The 21,065-nt window shown below is 30.2% G+C and overlaps 1 protein-coding gene across 7 annotated transcripts in view; it reads right to left on the minus strand.

Annotated features, from left to right (window-relative positions):
- The window catches only part of LOC141405664 (uncharacterized), a 309,097-nt gene that overhangs the window by 199,850 nt on the left and 88,182 nt on the right, over positions 1-21,065 (minus strand). Inside the window, exons 1-2 of one of the 7 annotated variants that reach the window (XM_073990261.1) lie at positions 7,602-7,974; positions 7,031-7,176 (exon numbers count right to left, since the gene is read on the minus strand). The exons of 3 other annotated variants lie outside the window; for them this stretch is intronic. In XM_073990261.1, the coding sequence (XP_073846362.1) occupies positions 7,031-7,110 (80 nt within the window). In that variant the 5' untranslated portion in view covers positions 7,111-7,176; positions 7,602-7,974. Of the gene's footprint in view, positions 1-7,030; positions 7,239-7,601; positions 7,975-21,065 lie in introns of those variants that run through there. 3 more of the 7 variants (XM_073990263.1, XM_073990264.1, XM_073990262.1) reach the window with 3 other exon arrangements.

Below are 21,065 nucleotides of genomic sequence, written 5' to 3' on the forward strand. Positions count from 1 at the left end.
TTCATTGGTGAACATTTTTCTATAGAAAAAGTTCATTGGTGAACATTTTTCTATAGAAAAAGTTCATTGGTGAACATTTTGCTATAGAAAAAGTTCCTTGTTGAACATTTTTCTATAGAAAAAGTTCATTGGTGAACATTTTTCTATAGAAAATGTTCAAAGATGAACATTTTTCCTATATAAAAAGTTCATTGGTGAACATTTTTCCTATAGAAAAAGTTCATTGGTGAACATTTTTCTATAGAAAAAGTTCATTGGTGAATATTTGTTGGCGTCGTATTATAGTAAAATATTTTCTTTATTATTTATTATATTTTTATTGCCGTCATTTAATAATAAAATATTTGCTTTATTACTTTAAATGAAAGTGCAAGTGCAACGGCCACCATCAATGAACGCACATCATTTCCATTCCATTTATAATTCCATTCTCCCCCACAAATTTTTAAACAAACAATTCTTTACAGTCTACAATTTGTTTTTAATTAATTGAATGAATGTCTAAAATTCTTGTGTCTAGTAAAGTTCAAGGCTTAAATAATAAATAAGCAACAATAATAATAACAACAATAAAAACTAACTATAGGCTAATTGAAACCAATTAAATGAGAGTAGAGATAATTTCTTTTTTTAATGAGAAAATTACGTTAATAAACAGTAATTCAAATAATTTTCATTATAAAAGGCCTAAAAGTATGCTTTGGTATAAGTAAAAAAGTCCATTACAACGTAACCGAGCAGCACTGGTAATAACAAAACACACACCTATAAACATTTACATATGTATGTCAAAAACAATGAACTTTTTCTATAGCAAAATGTTCACCAATAAACTTTTTCTATAGAAAAATGTAATGAACTTTTTCTATAGACAAATTTTCACCAATGTTTTTATTCTATAGAAGAATGTCTACCAATGACTTTTCCTATAGAAAAATGTTCACCAATGAACTTTTTCTATAGAAAAATGTTCACCAATGAACTTTTTCTATAGAAAAATGTTCACCAATGAACTTTTTCTATAGAAAAATGTTCACCAATGAACTTTTTCTATAGAAAAATGTTCACCAATGAACTTTTTCTATAGAAAAATGTTCACCAATGAACTTTTTCTATAGAAAAATGTTCACCAATGAACTTTTTCTATAGAAAAATGTTCACCAATGAACTTTTTCTATAGAAAAATGTTCACCAATGAACTTTTTCTATAGAAAAATGTTCACCAATGAACTTTTTCTATAGAAAAATGTTCACCAATGAACTTTTTCTATAGAAAAAGGTTCACCAATGAACTTGTTCACCAATGAACTTTTTCTATAGAAAAATTTTCACCAATGAACTTTTTCTATAGAAAAATTTTCACCAATGAACTTTTTCTATAGAAAAATTTTCACCAATGAACTTTTTCTATAGAAAAATGTTTCCCAATGAACTTTTTCTATCGAAAAATGTTCCCCAATGAACTTTTTCTATCGTAAAATGTTCCCCAATGAACTTTTTCTATCGAAAAATGTTCACCAATGAACTTTTTCTATAGAAAAATGTTTACCAATGAACTTTTTCTATAGAAAAATGTTCACCAATGAACTTTTTCTATAGAAAAATGATCACCAATGAACTTTTTCTATAGAAAAATGTTCACCAATGACCGTTTTCTATAGAAAAATGTTCACCAATGAATTTTGTCTATAGAGAACAGTTCACCAATGAACTTTTTCTATGGAAAAATGTTCACCAATGAACTTTTTCTATAGAAAAATGTTCACCAATGAACTTTTTCTAAAGAAAAATGTTCACCAATGAACTTTTTTATAGAAAAATGTTCACCAATGAACTTTTTCTATAGAAAAATGTTCGCCAATGAAGTTTTTCTATAGCAAAAGTATTAACCAATGAACCTTTTCTATAGAAAAAGGTTCACCAATGAAATTTTTCTGTAGAAAAAGGTTCACCAATGAACTTTTTCTACAGAAAAAGGTTCACCAATGAACTTTTTCTACAGAAAAAGGTTCACCAATGAACTTTTTCTATAGAGAAATGTTCACCAATGAACTTTTTCTATAGAAAAATGTTTACCAATGGATGTTTTCTATAGAAAAATGTCCACCTATGAAATGTTCTCTATAGAAAATTTTTCAAAAGGAACTTTTTCTATAGAAAAATGCTCACAAATGAACTTTTTCAATAGAAAAATATTCACCAATGAAGAATTGCTATAGAAAAATTTTCACCAATGAACTTTTTCTATAGAAAAATGTTCACCAATGATCTTTTTCTATAGAAAAAATAATAAATTTTTAAACATATTATAAAATATGTACCAAAATTAATAACTGAATATTTTCAAATTTAAAACTTTCACTCTGCCAAATTAGTTATTAACACGGATGCAATTTCTTTATAATGGCTTGGCTTACATGACTAAATCTAATAGTGGATATCTATAATTTGGGTTACCGTTTAATGATGTTTGCATTTACGAAACGTTTTACCCAATTGGGGTAAACATTTAATAAATCATTAAAGAAAATATGACTGGCAATATTTGGAAGATTCCCAGCAAATCTGTTTATTATAAACAATTAAATTTATAGATATAGACTGGAGATATTAAATGTTCATGGTATCTGTCTACGGGGAGTAAGTAACCGAACAAATTAATTTTTGTTCTTAAATTTCCTTTTTTCTGAATTAGTCTTTTGTATTTCCCAAGAATGAATTTGTTGTCTTTATGGACAGTTTCTGAATCATTTTTAAATATTGAATTATTTTCCTTACTTTTTTGTTACCTTTATTGGACTAGACTTTCCTTAGCTTGCACATAAATTGTTTATTCATAGGGAACCCCCTAATATGACACCTCACTTTGTACATCTTTGTTTTTTTTTTCGTGCCACATAAATAAACAAAATTATGATTGCCTTTATTGGATTGTTAAGGTTTGTTTTCTTTTTCTTCTCTTCTTTTATAGTGTAGTTGTCATTGTTTACTAGCAAAATATATTATTATAACAATAGTTATAACAACAACAAAAACAAAAAAACATGTCTATATTTCAACCAAAAACATAAAAACCAAACAGCCAGCCACATAAAAAGCAAACATTGGGGCCACCAACATCAAAAAACGGCTGCACAAACACACACACACAGAAACAACCACAGACTGAAAACATAACACCAGCATCAGCAGCAACAACACCAACAATGCCTTGATCATTTGAAATTAACACCAAAGCGTGCGATTTTCAGATTTTTCTTCTTGTAACCAAAGAGATTTGTTATGCTTTTGTTTTCTATACAGTGGTATTATTTTTTGTGGCTTTTTTGTGTGTGTTGAGTAGTAGTACCACCATGATATGAGGTTAGCTAGCAACAACAATTAAAGTATAAAAGAAAATACAACAACTGTTTAAGCACGAAACAAAATTACATTCATCTAACAAGATACACCTAATAAAAACAACAAAAAAGGGAAAATCGCATACAAATTGCCTCCCCCTTTCTTGGCCATATGATGTGTACATACATTCACACAACTTTAAAGAGAAACATTAAGTTGTTAGATTTTTTTAAGAGAAACATTTATGAACATTTTTCTATAGAAAAAGTTCATTGGTGACAATTTTTCTATAGAAAAAGTTCATTGGTGAACAGTTTTCTATAGAAAACGGTCATTGGTGAACATTTTTCTATAGAAAAAGTTCATTGGTGAACATTTTTCTATAGAAAACGGTCATTGGTGAACATTTTTCTATAGAAAAAGTTCATTGGTGACAATTTTTCTATAGAAAAAGTTCATTGGTGAACAGTTTTCTATAAAAAAGGTCATTGGTGAACATTTTTCTATAGAAAAGGTCATTGGTGAACATTTTTCTATAGAAAAAGTTCATTGGTGAACATTTTTCTATAGAAAAGGTCATTGGTGAACATTTTTCTATAGAAAAAGTTCATTGGTGACAATTTTTCTATAGAAAAAGTTCATTGGTGAACAGTTTTCTATAGAAAACGGTCATTGGTGAACATTTTTCTAAAGAAAAAGTTCATTGGTGAACATTTTTCTAAAGAAAAAGTTCATTGGTGAAAAATTTTCCATAGAAAAAAGTTCATTGGTTAACATTTTACTACAGAAAAAGTTCATTGGTGAACATTTTTCTAAAGAAAAAGTTCATTGGTGAAAATTTTTCCATAGAAAAAGTTCTTTGGTGACAATTTTTCTATAGAAAAAGTTCATTGGTGAACATTTTTCTATAAAAAAAGTTGATTGGTGAACATTTTTCTATAGAAATAGTTCATTGGTGAACATTTTTCTATAGAAAAAGTTCATTGGTGAACATTTTTTCTAAAAAAAAGTTCATTGGTGGACATTTTTCTATAGAAAAAGTTCATTGGTGACAATTTTTCTATAAAAAAAGTTCATTGGTGAACATTTTTCTATAGAAAAAGTTCATTGGTGGACATTATTCTATAGAAAAAGTTCATTGGTGACAATTTTTCTATAAAAAAATTTCATTGGTGAACATTTTTCTATAGAACAAGTTCATTGGTGAACATTTTTCTATAGAAAAGTTCATTGGTGATTTTTTTTATATTAAAAAAGTTCATTGGTGAACATTTTTCTATAGAAAAAGGTCATTGGTGAAAAATTTTCTATAGAAAAAGTTCATTGGTAAACATTTTTCTATAGAAAAAGTTCATTGGTGAACATTTTTCTATAGAAAAAGTTCATTGGTGAACATTTTTCTATAGAAAAAGTTCATTGGTGGACATTTTTTCTATAGAAAAAGTTCATTGGTGACAATTTTTCTATAAAAAAAAGTTCATTGGTGAACATTTTTCTATAGAAATAGTTCATTGGTGAACATTTTTCTATAGAAAAAGTTCATTGGTGAACATTTTTCTATAGAAATAGTTCATTGGTGAACATTTTTCTAAAAAAAGTTCATTGGTGGACATTTTTCTATAGAAAAAGTTCATTGGTGACAATTTTTCTATAAAAAAAGTTCATTGGTGAACAGTTTTCTATAAAAAAGTTAATTAGTGAACATTTTTCTTAGAAAAAAATCATTGGTGAAAAATTTTCTATAAAAAAAGTTCATTGGTGAAAATTTGTCTATAGAAAAAGTTCATTGGTGAACAATTTGCTATAGAAAAATTTATTTGTGAACATTTCTTCATAGAAAAAGTTCATTGATAAAAATTTTTCTAGAGAAAAAGTTCATTGGTGAACATTTTTCTCTAGAAAAAGTCCCCTGGTGAACATTTTTTCTATAGAAAAAGTTCATTGGTGAACAGTTTTCTATAGAAAAAGTTCATTGGTGAAAATTTTTTCTATAGAAAAAGTTCATTGGTGAACAGTTTTCTACAGAAAAAGTTAATTGGTGAACATTTTTCTATAGAAAAAGTTCATTGGTGAACAATTTGCTATAGAAAAAGTTTATTGGTGAACATTTCTTCATAGAAAAAGTTCATTGATAAAATTTTTTTTTTAGAAAAATTCATTGGTGAACATTTTTCTATTGAACAAGTTCTTTGGTGAACATTTTTCTATAGAAAAGGTTCATTGGTGAAAATTTTTCTATAGAAAAAGTTCATTGGTGAAAATTTTTCTATAGAAAAAGTTCAATGTTCACCAATGAACTTTTTTATAGAAATATGCTCACCAATGAATCTTTTCTATAGAAAATTGTTCACCAAATAATTTTTCTATAGAAAAGTGTTAACCAAATAACCTTTTCTATAGAAAAATGTTCACCAATGAACTTTTTCTATAGAAAAATGTTCACCAATGAACTTTTTCTATAGAAAAATGTTCACCAATGAACTTTTTCTATAGAAAAATGTTCACCAATGAACTTTTTCTATAGAAAAATGTTCACCAATGAACTTTTTCTATAGAAAAATTTTCACCAATGAACTTTTTCTATAGAAAAATTTTCACCAATGAACTTTCTCTATAGAAAAATATTCACCAATGAACTTTTTCTGTAGAAAAATGTTCACCAATGAACTTTTTCTATAGAAAAATGTTCACCAATGAACTTTTTCTATAAAAAAATGTTCACCAATGAACTTTTTCTATAGAAAAATGTTCACCAATGAACTTTTTCTATAGAAAAATGTTCACCAATGAACTTTTTCTATAAAAAAATGTTCACCAATGAACTTTTTCTATAGAAAAATGTTCACCAATGAACTTTTTCTATAGAAAAATGTTCACCAATGAACTTTTTCTATAGAAAAATGTTCACCAATGAACTTTTTCTATAGAAAATGGTTCACCAATGAACTTTTTCTATAGAAAAATGTTCACCAATGAACTGTTTCTATAGAAAAATATTCACCAATGAACTGTTTCTATAGAAAAATATTCACCAATGAACTGTTTCTATAGAAAATTTTTCACCAATGAACTGTTTCTATAGAAAATTTTTCACCAATGAACTGTTTCTATAGAAAAATGTTCACCAATGAACTGTTTCTATAGAAAAATGTTCACCAATGAACTTTTTCTATAGAAAACTGTTCACCAATCAACTTTTGCTATAGAAAAATGTTCACCAATGCACTTTTTCTATAGAAAAATGTTCACCAATGAATTTCTTCTATAGAAAAATATTCACAAATGGTTTTTTTCAACAGAAAATATTCACCAATGAATTTTTTCTATAGAAATGTGATCACCAATGAACAATCCTATAGAAAAATTAATCAGTGTTTTTTCTATGGAAACATATTCAACAATGACTTTTTTCTATTGAAAAATATTCATCAATGTTTTTTGTATAGAACATATTTACCAATGATTGTTTTCTATAGAAAATTTTTCACCAATAATTTTTTTCATTGAAAAATATTTTTTTCTATGGAAAAATATTCACCAACGATATTTTTTCTATAGAAAAATATTTACCAATGATTTTTTTCTATTGAAAATTGTTCACCAATGATTATTTGTTATACATATGTATAAATCATCATTCAACTGTTTTTAATTTATTTTTTAATTTTAATTCTTAAAAAATATTTACCCATTCTTTGGTTGTGGTGGTGGTGGTGTTGGGGTTTGCTTCTCTGCCCTGCTCTTGAAATAATTCCACAATCCCCACATTTTTTTGGTTTAATTGAAATTCCAATTTGTTTTTGTTATTTTTAGCCACAAAGAAGAAAAAAATCTCTATAAATCAATAATTTATTCTCTTATTAGACCTCCTCCGCAAAGCAAAGGCATTGATGTATCCACCCTAAAAGGGAAGAACACCAATAACCTCATTATCATCATCAAAGGCATAATCATTAGCATCATCAGCTACATCATCACCATGTCATACATGGAAAAGTACTTGTTTAGCTGGTGGTGGCTTATCTTCATCTGCATCAGCTGTAGTGGCAGGTTCCCAACTATTGAACTCTCTTGGCTGCTTGGTTGGGGATTTCAGCCACTACTGAAGAAGATGACAATTAAACTTTGACTGTGACTTTGATGATGGTGACGATGCTGCTGCTGTCGTTGATGATGGGTCTGTCATCAGGCCGTGGTCTTAGTATTGCTAAAACACGCTTGCCGTTGATAACTCATTGATTGGAATTGATTATTCTGACTTGACAGATTTTCTTCCTAATGGTCGGTCGGTAGTTGGTTGTTTGGGCTACCGGTCATTATAAAGCCATTAAATGAAATGACATTTTTTTCGTTTTTCACACACTAAAACTCTTGCTTTTTAAGACATTAATTTGTCACAACAACAACAACACTTTTGGCCATGAAATTTTGCACACACAAAGGGTCGAAAAACAAACTTTCACAACCATTTTCAATTATTTGTCCACTTCTTCTTCTCTACTTTTCGATGTTACGAACTCTTTTATTTAGTTGGTCTAAGGACCATTTATTTTCGTATTTCGCCGTTCTCTTTGCATTATTCGCGCCACGTTCGGTTTCTATGGAAATCCTGCATTGAACTGAAGCAGAAGAAAAAATCATTCGAAGCAGATTCACTTAGGGATGCCGTCCATAGCGGCAGTGACTAAATGAGCAGCAAATGAATGACATATTTGTCAAACATGTGGTAGCATTTTATTGTTAGTTTTGTTGTTGTTGTTGGTAGAATTGTTTGTGGTGTTTGTTTGAATATTTAGTGGCCTCCCATTATTTCTACCCGCTCACTGTTGCTACTCATGCATCATCAATAGGGACAGACAGACTGACTGAACGTGCAACAGCCATGGTTGGTAGTGCTGCCGCCAGAATGCTAGCCGGACAGACACATCTTTCTTGGCTGGGGGTAAAAGGCAACGTCACAACCATCGTCATCAGTGGTATCAGCATCATCATCATCATTATTATCATTGTCATCATCATTATCATCATCGACATTGTCATTGCCATCCTCATTGTGTGTGTCATTACATGACAAACTCATGCCATTAGGGCACACACATACACCAGCTCACACCCCCTCATAAAAGTTGCACAGCCACACACACAAGGAAAGGCATTGAAATTTAATGGGGGAAGCAAATGACAGTGGGTCATGAAAATTCGAAAGCAACATTTTTAGAAATTTCTCTAACAAGATGTTTATCAATAAAATTTTTCTATAGAAAAAGGTTCAACAGTGAACTTTTTCTATAGCAAAAGGTTCAACAATGAACTTTTTCTATAGAAAAAGGTTCAACAATGAACTTTTTCTATAGAAAAAGGTTCAACAATGAACTTTTTCTATAGAAAAAGGTTCAACAATGAACTTTTTCTATAGAAAAAGGTTCAACAATGAACTTTTTCTATAGAAAAAGGTTCAACAATGAACTTTTTCTATAGAAAAAGGTTCAACAATGAACTTTTTCTATAGAAAAAGGTTCAACAATGAACTTTTTCTATAGAAAAAGGTTCAACAATGAACTTTTTCTATAGAAAAAGGTTCAACAATGAACTTTTTCTATAGAAAAAGGTTCAACAATGAACTTTTTCTATAGAAAAAGGTTCAACAATGAACTTTTTCTATAGAAAAAGGTTCAACAATGAACTTTTTCTATAGAAAAAGGTTCAACAATTAACTTTTTCTATAGAAAAATGATCACCAGTGAATTTTTTCTATAGAAAAAGGTTCAACAATGAAATGTTTCTATAGAAAAATGTTCACCAATGAACTTTATCTATAGAAAAATGTTCACCAATGACCTTTTCTATAGATAAATGTTCACAAATGAACTTTCTCTATAGAAAAATGTTCACCAATGAACTTTCTCTATAGAAAAATGTTCACCAATGAACTTTTTCTGTAGAAAAATGTTCACCAATGAACTTTTTCTATAGAAAAATGTTTACCAATGAACTTTTTCTATAGAAGAATGTTCACCAATAAACTTTCTCTATAGAAAAATGTTCACCAATGAACTTTTTCTGTAGAAAAGTGTTCACCAATGAACTTTTTCTATAGAAAAATGTTCACCAATGAACTTTTTCTATAGAAAAATGTTCACCAATGAACTTTTTCTATAGAAAAATATTTACCGATGAACTTTTTCTATAGAAAAATGTTCACCAATGAACTTTATCTATAGAAAAATGTTCACCAATGACGTTTTTCTATAGAAAAATGTTCATCAATGACCTTTTTCTATAAAAAATGTTCACCAATGACCTTTTTCTCTAGAGAAATGTTCACCCATAGACTTTTTCTATAGCAAAATGTTTATCAATGACCTGATTCAAAAAAAAAAAAATTCACCAATGACATTTTTCTATAGCAAACTGTTCACCAATGACATTCTCCTACAGAAAATGTTCACCAATGACATTTTCCTATAGAAAATATTCACAAATGACCATTTTCTATAGAAAAAAAATTTCACCAATGACCTCTTTTTATAGAAAAATGTTCACCAATGACATGTTTTTATAGAAAAATGTTCACCAATGAAATGTTCACCCATAGACTTTTTCTATAGCAAAATGTTCATAAATGATCTGCTTCAAAAAAATGTCACCAATGACATTTTTCTATAGCAAAATGTTCACCAATAGAAAAATGTTCACCAATGAACTTTTTCCATAGCAAAATGTTCACCAATGAACTTTTTCTACAGAAAGAGGTTTACCAATGAACTGTTTCTATAGCAAAATGTTCACCAATGACGTTTTTCTATAGAAAAATGTTCACGAATATCCTTTTTTTATAGAAAAATGTTCACCAATGACGTTTTTCTATAGAAAAAAGTTCACCAATGACCTTTTTCTATAAAAAAATTTTCATAAATGACCTTTTTCTATAGAAAAATTTTCACCAATGACCTTTTTCTATAGAAAAATGTTCACCAATGACCTTTTTCTATAGAACAATTTTTACCAATGAAGTTTTTCTATAGAAAAAGGTTCACCAATAAAGTTTTTCTATAGAAAAATGTTCACTAATGATCTTTTTCTATAGAAAAATTTTCACTAATGAACTTTTTCTATTGAAAAAAGTTCACCAATGACCTTTTCTGATAGAAAAATTTTTACCAATGTCATTTTGCTATAGAACAAGTAAAAAAGTATCAGTCAGCTGAGCCGACAGAGATATACCCTCAGCCACGTACCCGAAGAAAAAAAGTTAACACAATACTTCTGTAGGTTTTTTAGCTGTTGGGAAAAATTTCCAGGATGGAAAGGGCCGCAAAAAACTACATGTTGCAACAAAATTCAGAATGATCCAAGACGAGTGGGTAGGGTGTACCCATAGGAGTGATATGATGTAGTACATATTCGGACCTAATACAAATCTGTAGGAAATATTTTTTTTCTTTATTAGGCTATGGATATTTTCCTTACAGACTATATAATTAAATATGTTTTACTTAATTTTCTGAATTTAAATATATTACAATTTTACTTTTCAATTTACAAAGTTTGAGCTAAATCGATTTCTCTCTTAAAGGGTTATTTTACACATTAGCCAGTTTAAGTGGTGCCGGTAGGATTTTCTGGACCTTTTTTTGGTTTATTATCTCAGGAAGTATGGACTTTCCCACGAAAAAATTACAACGTCGTAACAGGGGCCGCAAGTGCAACCTGCTGCGTCACAAATTAATAAGATCAGAGAGGAGTTGTTAAACTATACTTTTTCCAAATTTTGTGTGGGAGGTACTCAAATGAGTGGACCAATGTAGTCCATATTAGAACTCGATCTATGTCTGAAAGTAATATTACCAATAGCAGAGTTTGGCTCAATTCGGTTATTCCCTCCTAGAGTTATCATGCCCACAATCTTGGCGAAAATTTTTGAACCTTTGTGGTTGAGGTACCGGAAGGAGTGGGCCGATATGGTCTATCTTCGAATTTAAACTAAGTTTGGACAAAATATTGAAAGACCCAAAATTTTAACCAAATATGTTGATCCGTTCGAGAGTTATCGTGCACTCCAACTACGACACATGGTATTATATGGGATGTTTGCAGTTTTCGTGCTGATTTCTGAGGATATATGGACTTGCTCCTGAAAAAAATTATATCTTCGTAATGGGGGTAGTGAAAACAAGTGGCTGCAACAAAAATCAAAGCGATTCGAGAGCAGGCCTTAAACTGCACTTAAGCAAAATTTTGTGTGGGAGGTACCCGAAAGAGTGAACCATTAGGGTCTATATTGGAACATCATCTATGTCTGGTAGAAATGTCACGATGTGCAAAGTATGGACTAATTCGGTTACTCCATTCAAGAGTTATCGTGCGGACAATTTTTCCGAACATTTTTGAACTTTTGTGGGGGAGGTACCTGAAGGAGTGGACCGATATGGCCCATCTTCGAACTTAAATCAAATCTGGACAAAATATTTCGATACCCAAAATTTGAACCGAATCGATTGATCCGATCGAGAGTTATCGTGCGCACCAGCCAGCCAGACAGACGGACGGACATTGCTAGATCGAATATCGTACAAACATACTTGGGGTCTAAAACCATTATTTCGATGAGGCACATTTTTGGCCGTATCAAAGTGTAAATACCCTCTCTAGCCTAAAGGCTGAGGGTATAAATATTCACCAATGAACTTTTTCTATAGACAAATGTTCACCAACGAACTTTTTCTATAGAAAAATGTTCACCAATGAACTTTTTCTATAGAAAAATGTTCACCAATGAACTTTTTCTATAGAAAAATGTTCACCAATGAACTTTTTCTATAGAAAAATGTTCACCAATGAACTTTTTCTATAGAAAAATGTTCACCAATGAACTTTTTCTATAGAAAAATGTTCACCAATGAACTTTTTCTATAGAAAAATGTTCACCAATGAACTTTTTCTATAGAAAAATGTTCACCAATGAACTTTTTCTATAGAAAAATGTTCACCAATGCACTTTTCCTAGAGAAAATTTTTCACCAATGAACTTTTTCTATACAAAAATGTTCACCTATGACCTTTTTCTATAGAAAAATGTTCATCAATAACCTTTTTTATAGAAAAAGGTTCACCAATAACCTTTTCTATAGAAACGGGTTCACCAATGAACTTTTCTATAGAAAAATGTTCACAAATGACTATTTTCTATAAAAAAAATCAATGAAAAAAAATCAATAGAAAAATGTTCACCAATGACCTTTTTCTATAGAAAAATTTTCACCAATGAACTTTTTCTATAGAAAAATGTTCACCAATGACATTTTTCTATAAAAAAATGTTCACCAATGAACTTTTTCTATAGAAAAATGTTCACCAATGAAATTTTTCTATAGAAAAATGTTCACCAATGAAATTTTTCTATAGAAAAATGTTCACCAATGAAATTTTTCTATAGAAAAATGTTCACCAATCAAATTTTTCTATAGAAAAATGTTCACCAATGAAATTTTTCTATTGAAAAATGTTCACCAATGACCTTTTTCTTTAGAAAAATGTTCACCAATGACCTTTTTCTATAGAAAGATGTTCACCAATGAACTTTTTCTATCGAAAAAAGTTCACCAATGAGATTTTTTGATAGAAAAATTTTCACCAATGATTTTTTTCTATACAAAAATGATCACCAATGAACTTTTTTCTAGAAAACAATGTTCAGCAATGATATTTTTGCTGTTTTCTTCAGTGGAAACCTGTCCTGCCTTGAGCCACTGTTCATGTCACAGGACTCAACTCCACCACCTCTACCTTTTGCAGAAAAATCCCACAAAAACCATGTCAAAAAGGTTCAAAATGGTTTTCGCATGTTACGCATTACACTTGCCGCTGTCAGCCAGCCTCCGTATGCTCTTCTTACCTACTCACTGGCAGTTGTTGTTTGTGCTATTTTTAGCATAATACCCAAAATATGTCTCCAGAATAGGTAGAATGTTTGAAAAATATACTCAGGCGTTTGAAGATAAAAGGCGACAGAACGTAAAATGATGGCAAGTACGCAAAGTTTTCACCTCAATTTAAAATTTAAAGCGGAGTATAGGGATGATGGTGGTTTGTGGCGTGAATGACGAGCAAGATTAGAATGGGAAGTAACACAATATTTGTTTGCGAGAACGAGTTGGTTAAGAAGCTTAGCAGGAACATTGCTGCTAAGTAATGCGGAACAGGATGAAAATAAGGTCTTTAAATATTGTCACATGGGAACTTGTTCAATTGTGAAACATTTATTTAACAGGTAAATATGTTTTTAATTTTTTTTTCTCCCTCAATTCTGAATATTGCCAAATAAGTACGTTCTGCTTCCCTACTTATGAAATGTTCCATAATAACTCATATGAAATTTTCACAACACCACCACCCTCAATTATGTTTTTTGGTTCATAAATTTGATGACTTTTGTATGAATTTCAATTTCACATGAAGCAAATTTCAAAATTCATATTTCAACATAAGTGAGAGTATGTGTGTGAGTGTTTCTGCTGCCACTCTCTGCTATATGTTTATTTAATTAAAAAACTTTTTCAATTACCATTTGAATAATAACAAAGCATTTGTTTTATTCAACTCAAATAAAAACCGAAAACAACTTAAATCGTGTTTACGAAATTTTGGGTTAATGCTTTTGTGCAATTTTTGTATAATTTTCTTTGTGTGTGTGTATTTTGGTTATGAACATAAAACTTATTTTAAAAGCTTAATGCCACTAGATTGGTGGGGGAGGGGATGGCAAAACATATTTCCAGCCATCTCTTGCTCTTTGCCCGATTTTTTTTTCTTCTATTTACCTGCGACCTTTGATGGATAAGCCAGCCAGCCAGCAGTTTTTTATGCTCTGTTTAGAGATGGCAAAAAGCAGAAGAAGGTCAAGCCAAAAAAAAAAATTGTGCAGCAGCCATTATGGGGGCATGTTTTGCGGGAAATCGGCCTTGCGAATAAAATCAACAAAACTAAAATACAAATATTTGTAAAGGATAAAAATCATTTGAACAAACATGATGTCACATCCACGTTTGTATTTGTATTTACACATGTTCTGCGCTCGGAACTGTGCAAATTGCTTTTATGTCCTTTGGCATTTTTTTCTCGTTTGCCAGGGGAAATATTTCACCTTGAATGGATTATGGAAATGCTAAAGCAATTAAAGATAAATGATGACAGAATGACATGGTGATAGCAACTGGCAAAGGGAGATTATGGAAATAAATTAACATTTTCTATAAGAAATTGATTTTTTTTACGAAAACTGGGCTTAAAATTTTTATTGAACATTTTACTTTCTGTAAATTTCCTATTAAAATTTTTCATTGAAAGAAAAAAAATGTCATTGGTGAACATTTTTTCGTTAGAAAATGGTCATTGGTAAACATTTTTCTATAGCAAAAGGGCATTGGTGAACATTTTTCTATAGAAAAAGTTTATTGGTGAGCTTTTTTTCCTAAAAAAGTTCCTTGGTGATTTTTTTCTATAAAAAAAGATCATTGGTGAACATTTTTCTATAGAAAAAGGTCATTGCTGAACATTTTTCTATAGAAAAAGTTCATTGGTGAACTTTTCTCTACAGAAAAAGTTCATTGGTGAACATTTTTCCACAGAAAACGTTCATTGGTGAACATTTTTCTAAAGAAAAAGTTCATTGGTGAACATTTTTCTAAAGAAAAAGTTCATTGGTGAACATTTTTCTACAGGAAAAGTACATTGGTGAACATTTTTCTATAGAAAAAGTTCATTGGTGAACATTTTTCTATAGAAAAAGTTCATTGGTGAATATTTTTCTATAGAAAAAGTTCATTGGTGAACATTTTTCTATAGAAAAAGTTCATTGGTGAACATTTTTCTATAGAAAAAGTTCATTGGTGAACATTTTTCTATAGAAAAAGTTCATTGGTGAACATTTTTCTATAGAAAAAGTTTATTGGTGAACATTGTTCTATAGAAAAAGTTCATTGGTGAACATTTTTCTATAGAAAATGTTCATTGGTGAAAATTTTTCTATAGAAAATGTTCATTGGTGAAAAGTTTTCTATAGAAAAAGTTCATTGGTGAACATTTTTGTATAGAAAAAGGTCATTGGTGAACATTTTTCCAAAGAAAAAATTCATTGGTGAACAATTTTCTATAGAAAAATTGGTAAACATTTTTCTATAGAAAAATTTCATTGGTGAACATTTTTCTATAGAAAAGTCATTGGTGAACATTTTTCTATAGAAAAAGTTCATTGGTGAACATTTTTCTCTAGCAAAATTTCATTGATGAACATTTTACTATAGAAAAAGTTCTTGTTGAACAGTTTTTTATAAAAAAAGTTCATTGGTGAACATTTTTCTATAGAAAAAGTTCATTGGTGAAAATTTTTCTATAGAAAAAGTTCATTGGTGAACATTTTTCTATAGAAAAAATTCATTGGTGAACATTTTTCTATAGAAAAGTTCATTGGTGAACATTTTTCTATAGAAAAAGTTCATTGGTGAACATTTTTCTATAGAAAAAGTTCATTGGTGAACATTTTTCTATAGAAAATGTTCATTGGTGAAAATTTTTCTATAGAAAATGTTCATTGGTGAAAAGTTTTCAATAGAAAAAGTTCATTGGTGAACATTTTTGTATAGAAAAAGGTCATTGGTGAACATTTTTCCAAAGAAAAAATTCATTGGTGAACAATTTTCTATAGAAAAAGTTCATTGGTGAACATTTTTCTATAGAAAAAGTTCATTGTTGAACATTCGTCTATAGAAAAAGTTCATTGTTGAACATTTTTCTATAGAAAAAGTTCTTTGTTGAACATTTTTCTATAGAAAAAGTTCATTGTTGAACATTGTGGTGAACATTTTTCTATAGAAAAAGTTCATTGGAGAAAAATTTTCTATAGAAAAAGTTCTTTGGTGAAAAATTTTCTATAGAAAAAGTTCATTGGTGAACATTTTTCTATAGAAAAATTTCATTGGCGAACAGTTTTTTATAAAAAAGTTCATTGGTGAACATTTTTCTATAGAAAAAATTCATTGGAGAACATTTTTCAATAAAAAAGTTCATTGGTGAACATTTTTCTATAGAAAAAGTTCATTGGTGAACATTTTTCTATAGAAAAAGTTCATTGGTGAACATTTTTCTATAGAAAAAGTTCATTGGTGAACATTTTTCTATAGAAAAAGTTCATTGGTGAACATTTTTCTATAGAAAAAGTTCATTGGTGAACATTTTTCTATAGAAAAAGTTCATTGGTGAACATTTTTCTATAGAAAAAGTTCATTGGTGAACATTTTTCTATAGAAAAAGTTCATTGGTGAACATTTTTCTATAGAAAAAGTTAATTGGTAAACATTTTTCTATAGAAAAAGTTCATTGTTGAACATTTTTCTATAGCAAAAGTTCATTGTTGAACATTTTTCTATAGAAAAAGTTCATTGTTGAAAATTGTTCTATAGAAAAAGTTCATTCGTGAACATTTTTCTATAAAAATAGATCATTGTTGACTATTTATACCCTCAGCCTTTAGGCTAAGGAGGGTATATACACTTTGATACGATGAAAATGTGCCTCATCGAAATAATGGTTTTAGACCCCAAGTATGTTTGGACGAAATGTGTTTCAGATAATTTGGAGTCGATCTAGCCATGTCCGTCCGTCTGTCTGTCGGTCTGTCTGTCTGTCCTGCTGGCTGGAGCGCACGATAACTCTCGAACGGATGAACCGATTCGGTTCAAGTTTTGGCTTTCGTAATATTTTGTACAAACTTAGTTTAAGTTCGAAGATGAGCTACATCGGTCCACTCCTTCCGGTACCTCCCCCACAAAAGTTCGAAAATGTTAGGAAAGTTTGTGCGCACGATAACTCTTGAAGGGAGTGACCGATTTGGTCCATACTTTGTATAGCGTAAACTTTCTGCCAGAGTTATATGAGGTTTCAATATGGTCTCAATAGGTCCACTCCTTCGGGTACCTCCCACACAAAATTTCGGAAAAGTTCAGTTTAGGGCCATCTCTCGAATCGCTTTGATTTTTGTTTTAGCAACTAGTATTCACTGCCCTCCATACGACGGTACAAGTTTTATCAGGGGCAAGACCATACTTCCTGAGAAAATAGCATGAAAGTTGCAAAAAACCCCTATGACACCGTGTGAGGTGGTTGGAGCGCAAGATAACTCTCGAACGCATCTGCCAATTCCGTCCAAAATACGGCCTTAGTAATATTTTGTCCAAACAAAATTTAAGTTTGAAGATAAGCAATATCGGTCCACTCCTTCAGGTACCTCCCCACAAAAGTTCAAAAATGTTCGGAAAAATTGTTCGTACGGTAACTCTTGAAGGGAGTGTCCGAATTGGTCTATACCTTACACATCCTAATATATCCACCAGATATAGATCAGGTTCAAATATGGACTATATTTGTCCACTCCATCCGGTACCTCCCACACAAAATTTCGTATAAGTTCACTTTAAGACCTAATTACGATGGTAAAAGTTTTTTTAGGGGCAAGTCCATACTTCTTGAGCAAACAGTCCGAAGAGTGTAAAAACCCCCTATGGAACCATATGTTGTGGCTGGAGATCCACTTCCATAACGGTCAATGTCGATCCATTCCTTTTAGTATATTTTCCGCAAAACTTTGATCGGTTCACGCCCAATATTTTTAAAATCCCCTAAATACATACGTATTTTGGAAAAAAATTGTTTCAATATACATAGGCTGAGGGTATATCTCTGTCGGCAAAGCCGACCGATACTTTTTACTTGTTTTCTATAGAAAAAAGTTTATTGGTGAACATTTTACTATAGAAAAAGTTCATTGGTGAACATTTTTCTATAGAAAAAGATCATTGTTGACTATTTTTCTATAGAAAAAAGTTCATTGTTGGACATTTTTCTATAGAAAAATTCATTGGTGTACATTTTGCCCCTCACTTTCCTTCCCCACGCAAATTACCAAACTTATGTCTAAATCTCCTGCTCCTCATTCTAGTGTGTTCATCATATTTTACGGAAATTATGTACTTGTCCTTCATGCCTTAAGCACCACCATAGCCAGCCAGATTCATCCCCTCCTCTTCATATAAATTAGTCCTTCTATGCCACCGGCTTTCATAACTATTTTTTTATTACCCCAACAGGGACATAAAAAATCATTGTTGAACATTTTTCTATAGAAAAAGATCACTGTTGAACATTTTTCTATAGAAAAAGTTCAGTGTTGAACATTTTTCTATAGAAAAAGTTCATTGGTGGACATTTTTCTATAGAAAAAGTTAATTGGTAAACATTTTTCTATAGAAAAAGTTAATTTATTAACATTTTTCTATAGAAAAATATCGTTAGTGAACATTTTTCTATAGAAAAAGTTCATTGGTGGACATTTTTCTATAGAAAAAGTTCATTGTTGAAAATTTTTCTATAGAAAAAGTTCATTGGTGAACATTTTTCTATAGAAAAAGTTCATTGGTGAACATTTTTCTATAGAAAAAGTTCATTGGTGAACATTTTTCTATAGAAAAAGTTCATTGGTGAACATTTTTCTGTAGAAAAAGTTCATTGGTGAACATTTTTCTGTAGAAAAAGTTCATTGTTGAACCTTTTTCTATAAAAAAAGTTCATTGGTGAACATTTTACTATAGAAAAAGTTCATTGTTGAACATTTTTCTATAGAAAAAGTTCATTGTTGAACATTTTTCTATAGAAAAAGTTCATTGTTGAACATTTTTCTATAGAAAAAGTTCATTGTTGAACATTTTTCTATAGCAAAAATTCATTGCCTAGCATTTTTCTATGGAAACAGTTCATTGTTGAAAATTTTTCTATAGAAAAAGTTCATTGTTGAACAGTTTTCTATAGAAAAAGTTGATTGTTGAACATTTTTCTATAGAAAAAATTCATAGCTGAACATTTTTCTATAGCAAAAATTTATTGCTTAACATTTTTCTATGGAAACAGGTCATTATTGAACATTGTTCTATAGAAGAAGTTCATTGTTGAAAAATTTTCGTTAGCAAAAATTCATTGTTGAACATTTTCCCCTCCCTTTCCTTCCCCAAGCAAATTACCAAACTTATGTCTAAATCTCCTGCTCCTCCTTCTAGTGTGTTCATCATATTTTACGGAAATTATGTACTTGTCCTTCATGCCTTAAGCACCACCATAGCCAGCCAGATTCACCCCCTCCTCTACATATAAATTAGTCCTTCTATGCCACCGGCTTTCATAACTATTTTTTTATTACCCCAACAGGGACATAACAAGTTCTAACTCAGCAAAAAAACAAATTTTGTTTACCATATTTGGTCAAAGCATTGCCAGTCATGGTGGGGGATGTGGCGGCCTTAAGGTTGCACAACCAACACCAACACAGCAAAATATAGTTGACTAGGTCAGTGGTATTTGGAAAAGCTACTCACTCAAACACCAAACTTGCAAAGAGAGAGAGTTGATGATGAACTAAGAATGAGAGTTTGAAAAAGTAGCAAGGATGCGCATCACAACTCCACGTCAAATGCCAAGGAAATGAACCTTTTTCAGATGTTGCTGCAACATTTTGTGCTCATATAGCCCATAGAGCGCATGTCCTTTATGGTAATTTGCTCAGTTTTCCTTGACCTTGAAAATGGTCCAGTGTGGCAACAAACAAATAAACAACAAAAACAATATTGCGCCTGGAGCCATATATCCTTTTTATGGGGGTTTTTGTTTTTATGAAGTCAGACACGGGTAATAAAGTTGCAGGTGGAATGAACGATTAGCATGCATCTGCCAGCTCAGCAGCAACCTTCATTTCAACTCATCCGGGGCATAAAACTTCGTTAACGGAGAAAGAGAAAGTGATAAAATTTTTTAATAAACCAAAAAGGAGAACGCTTTGAACTTCGACATCTGTATGCTGCTGCTCCTGGTTTACCCTTGAAATTTATGTGCAGCAGAGAATTAAACTTTAAAACAGAAACACGCAAACATTTCACAAAGAAAAGGGAAAGTTTCAAGGACTTTATAAATAAAATCTAAATGAAGATTCAGTTAGACAGAATTGAAAAAGTTATGAGTGGAGTTTTCCACATGAAAAAGCTTAATGGTGTGATTTTCTTATCGAGAAAACCTACGAGTAAGTACATAAAATATTGAAATAATTAATTTTTAATTCATTTTTCTATAGAAAAGTTCACCAATGAAGATTTCTCTATGAAAAAGTTCATCAATGATATTTTCTATAGAAAATGAAATTTTTCTAGAGGAAAATGTTGACCAATTTTTTCTATAGAAAAGGGTTCAACAATGAACTTTTTCTATAGAAAAATGTTCAACAATGAACTTTTTCTACAGAAAAATTTTCAACAATGAACTTTTTCTATAGAAAAATGTTCAACAATGAACTTTTTCTATAGAAAAATGTTCAACAATGAACTTTTTCTATAGAAAAATGTTCAACAATGAACTTCTTCTATAGAAAAATGTTCAACAATGAACTTTTTCTATAGAAAAATGTTCAACAATGAACTTCTTCTATAGAAAAATGTTCAACAATGAACTTTTTCTGTAGAAAAATGTTCAACAATGAACTTTTTCTATAGAAAAATGTTCAACAATGAACTTTTTCTATAGAAAAATGTTCAACAATGAACTTTTTCTATAGAAAAATGTTCAACAATGAACTTCTTCTATAGAAAAATGTTCAACAATGAACTTTTTCTATAGAAAAATGTTCAACAATG

This window comes from Musca autumnalis, unplaced genomic scaffold (genome assembly GCF_047663935.1).
Source record: "Musca autumnalis isolate F117 unplaced genomic scaffold, ASM4766393v1 scaffold_5, whole genome shotgun sequence".
Taxonomy (NCBI): domain Eukaryota; kingdom Metazoa; phylum Arthropoda; class Insecta; order Diptera; family Muscidae; genus Musca; species Musca autumnalis.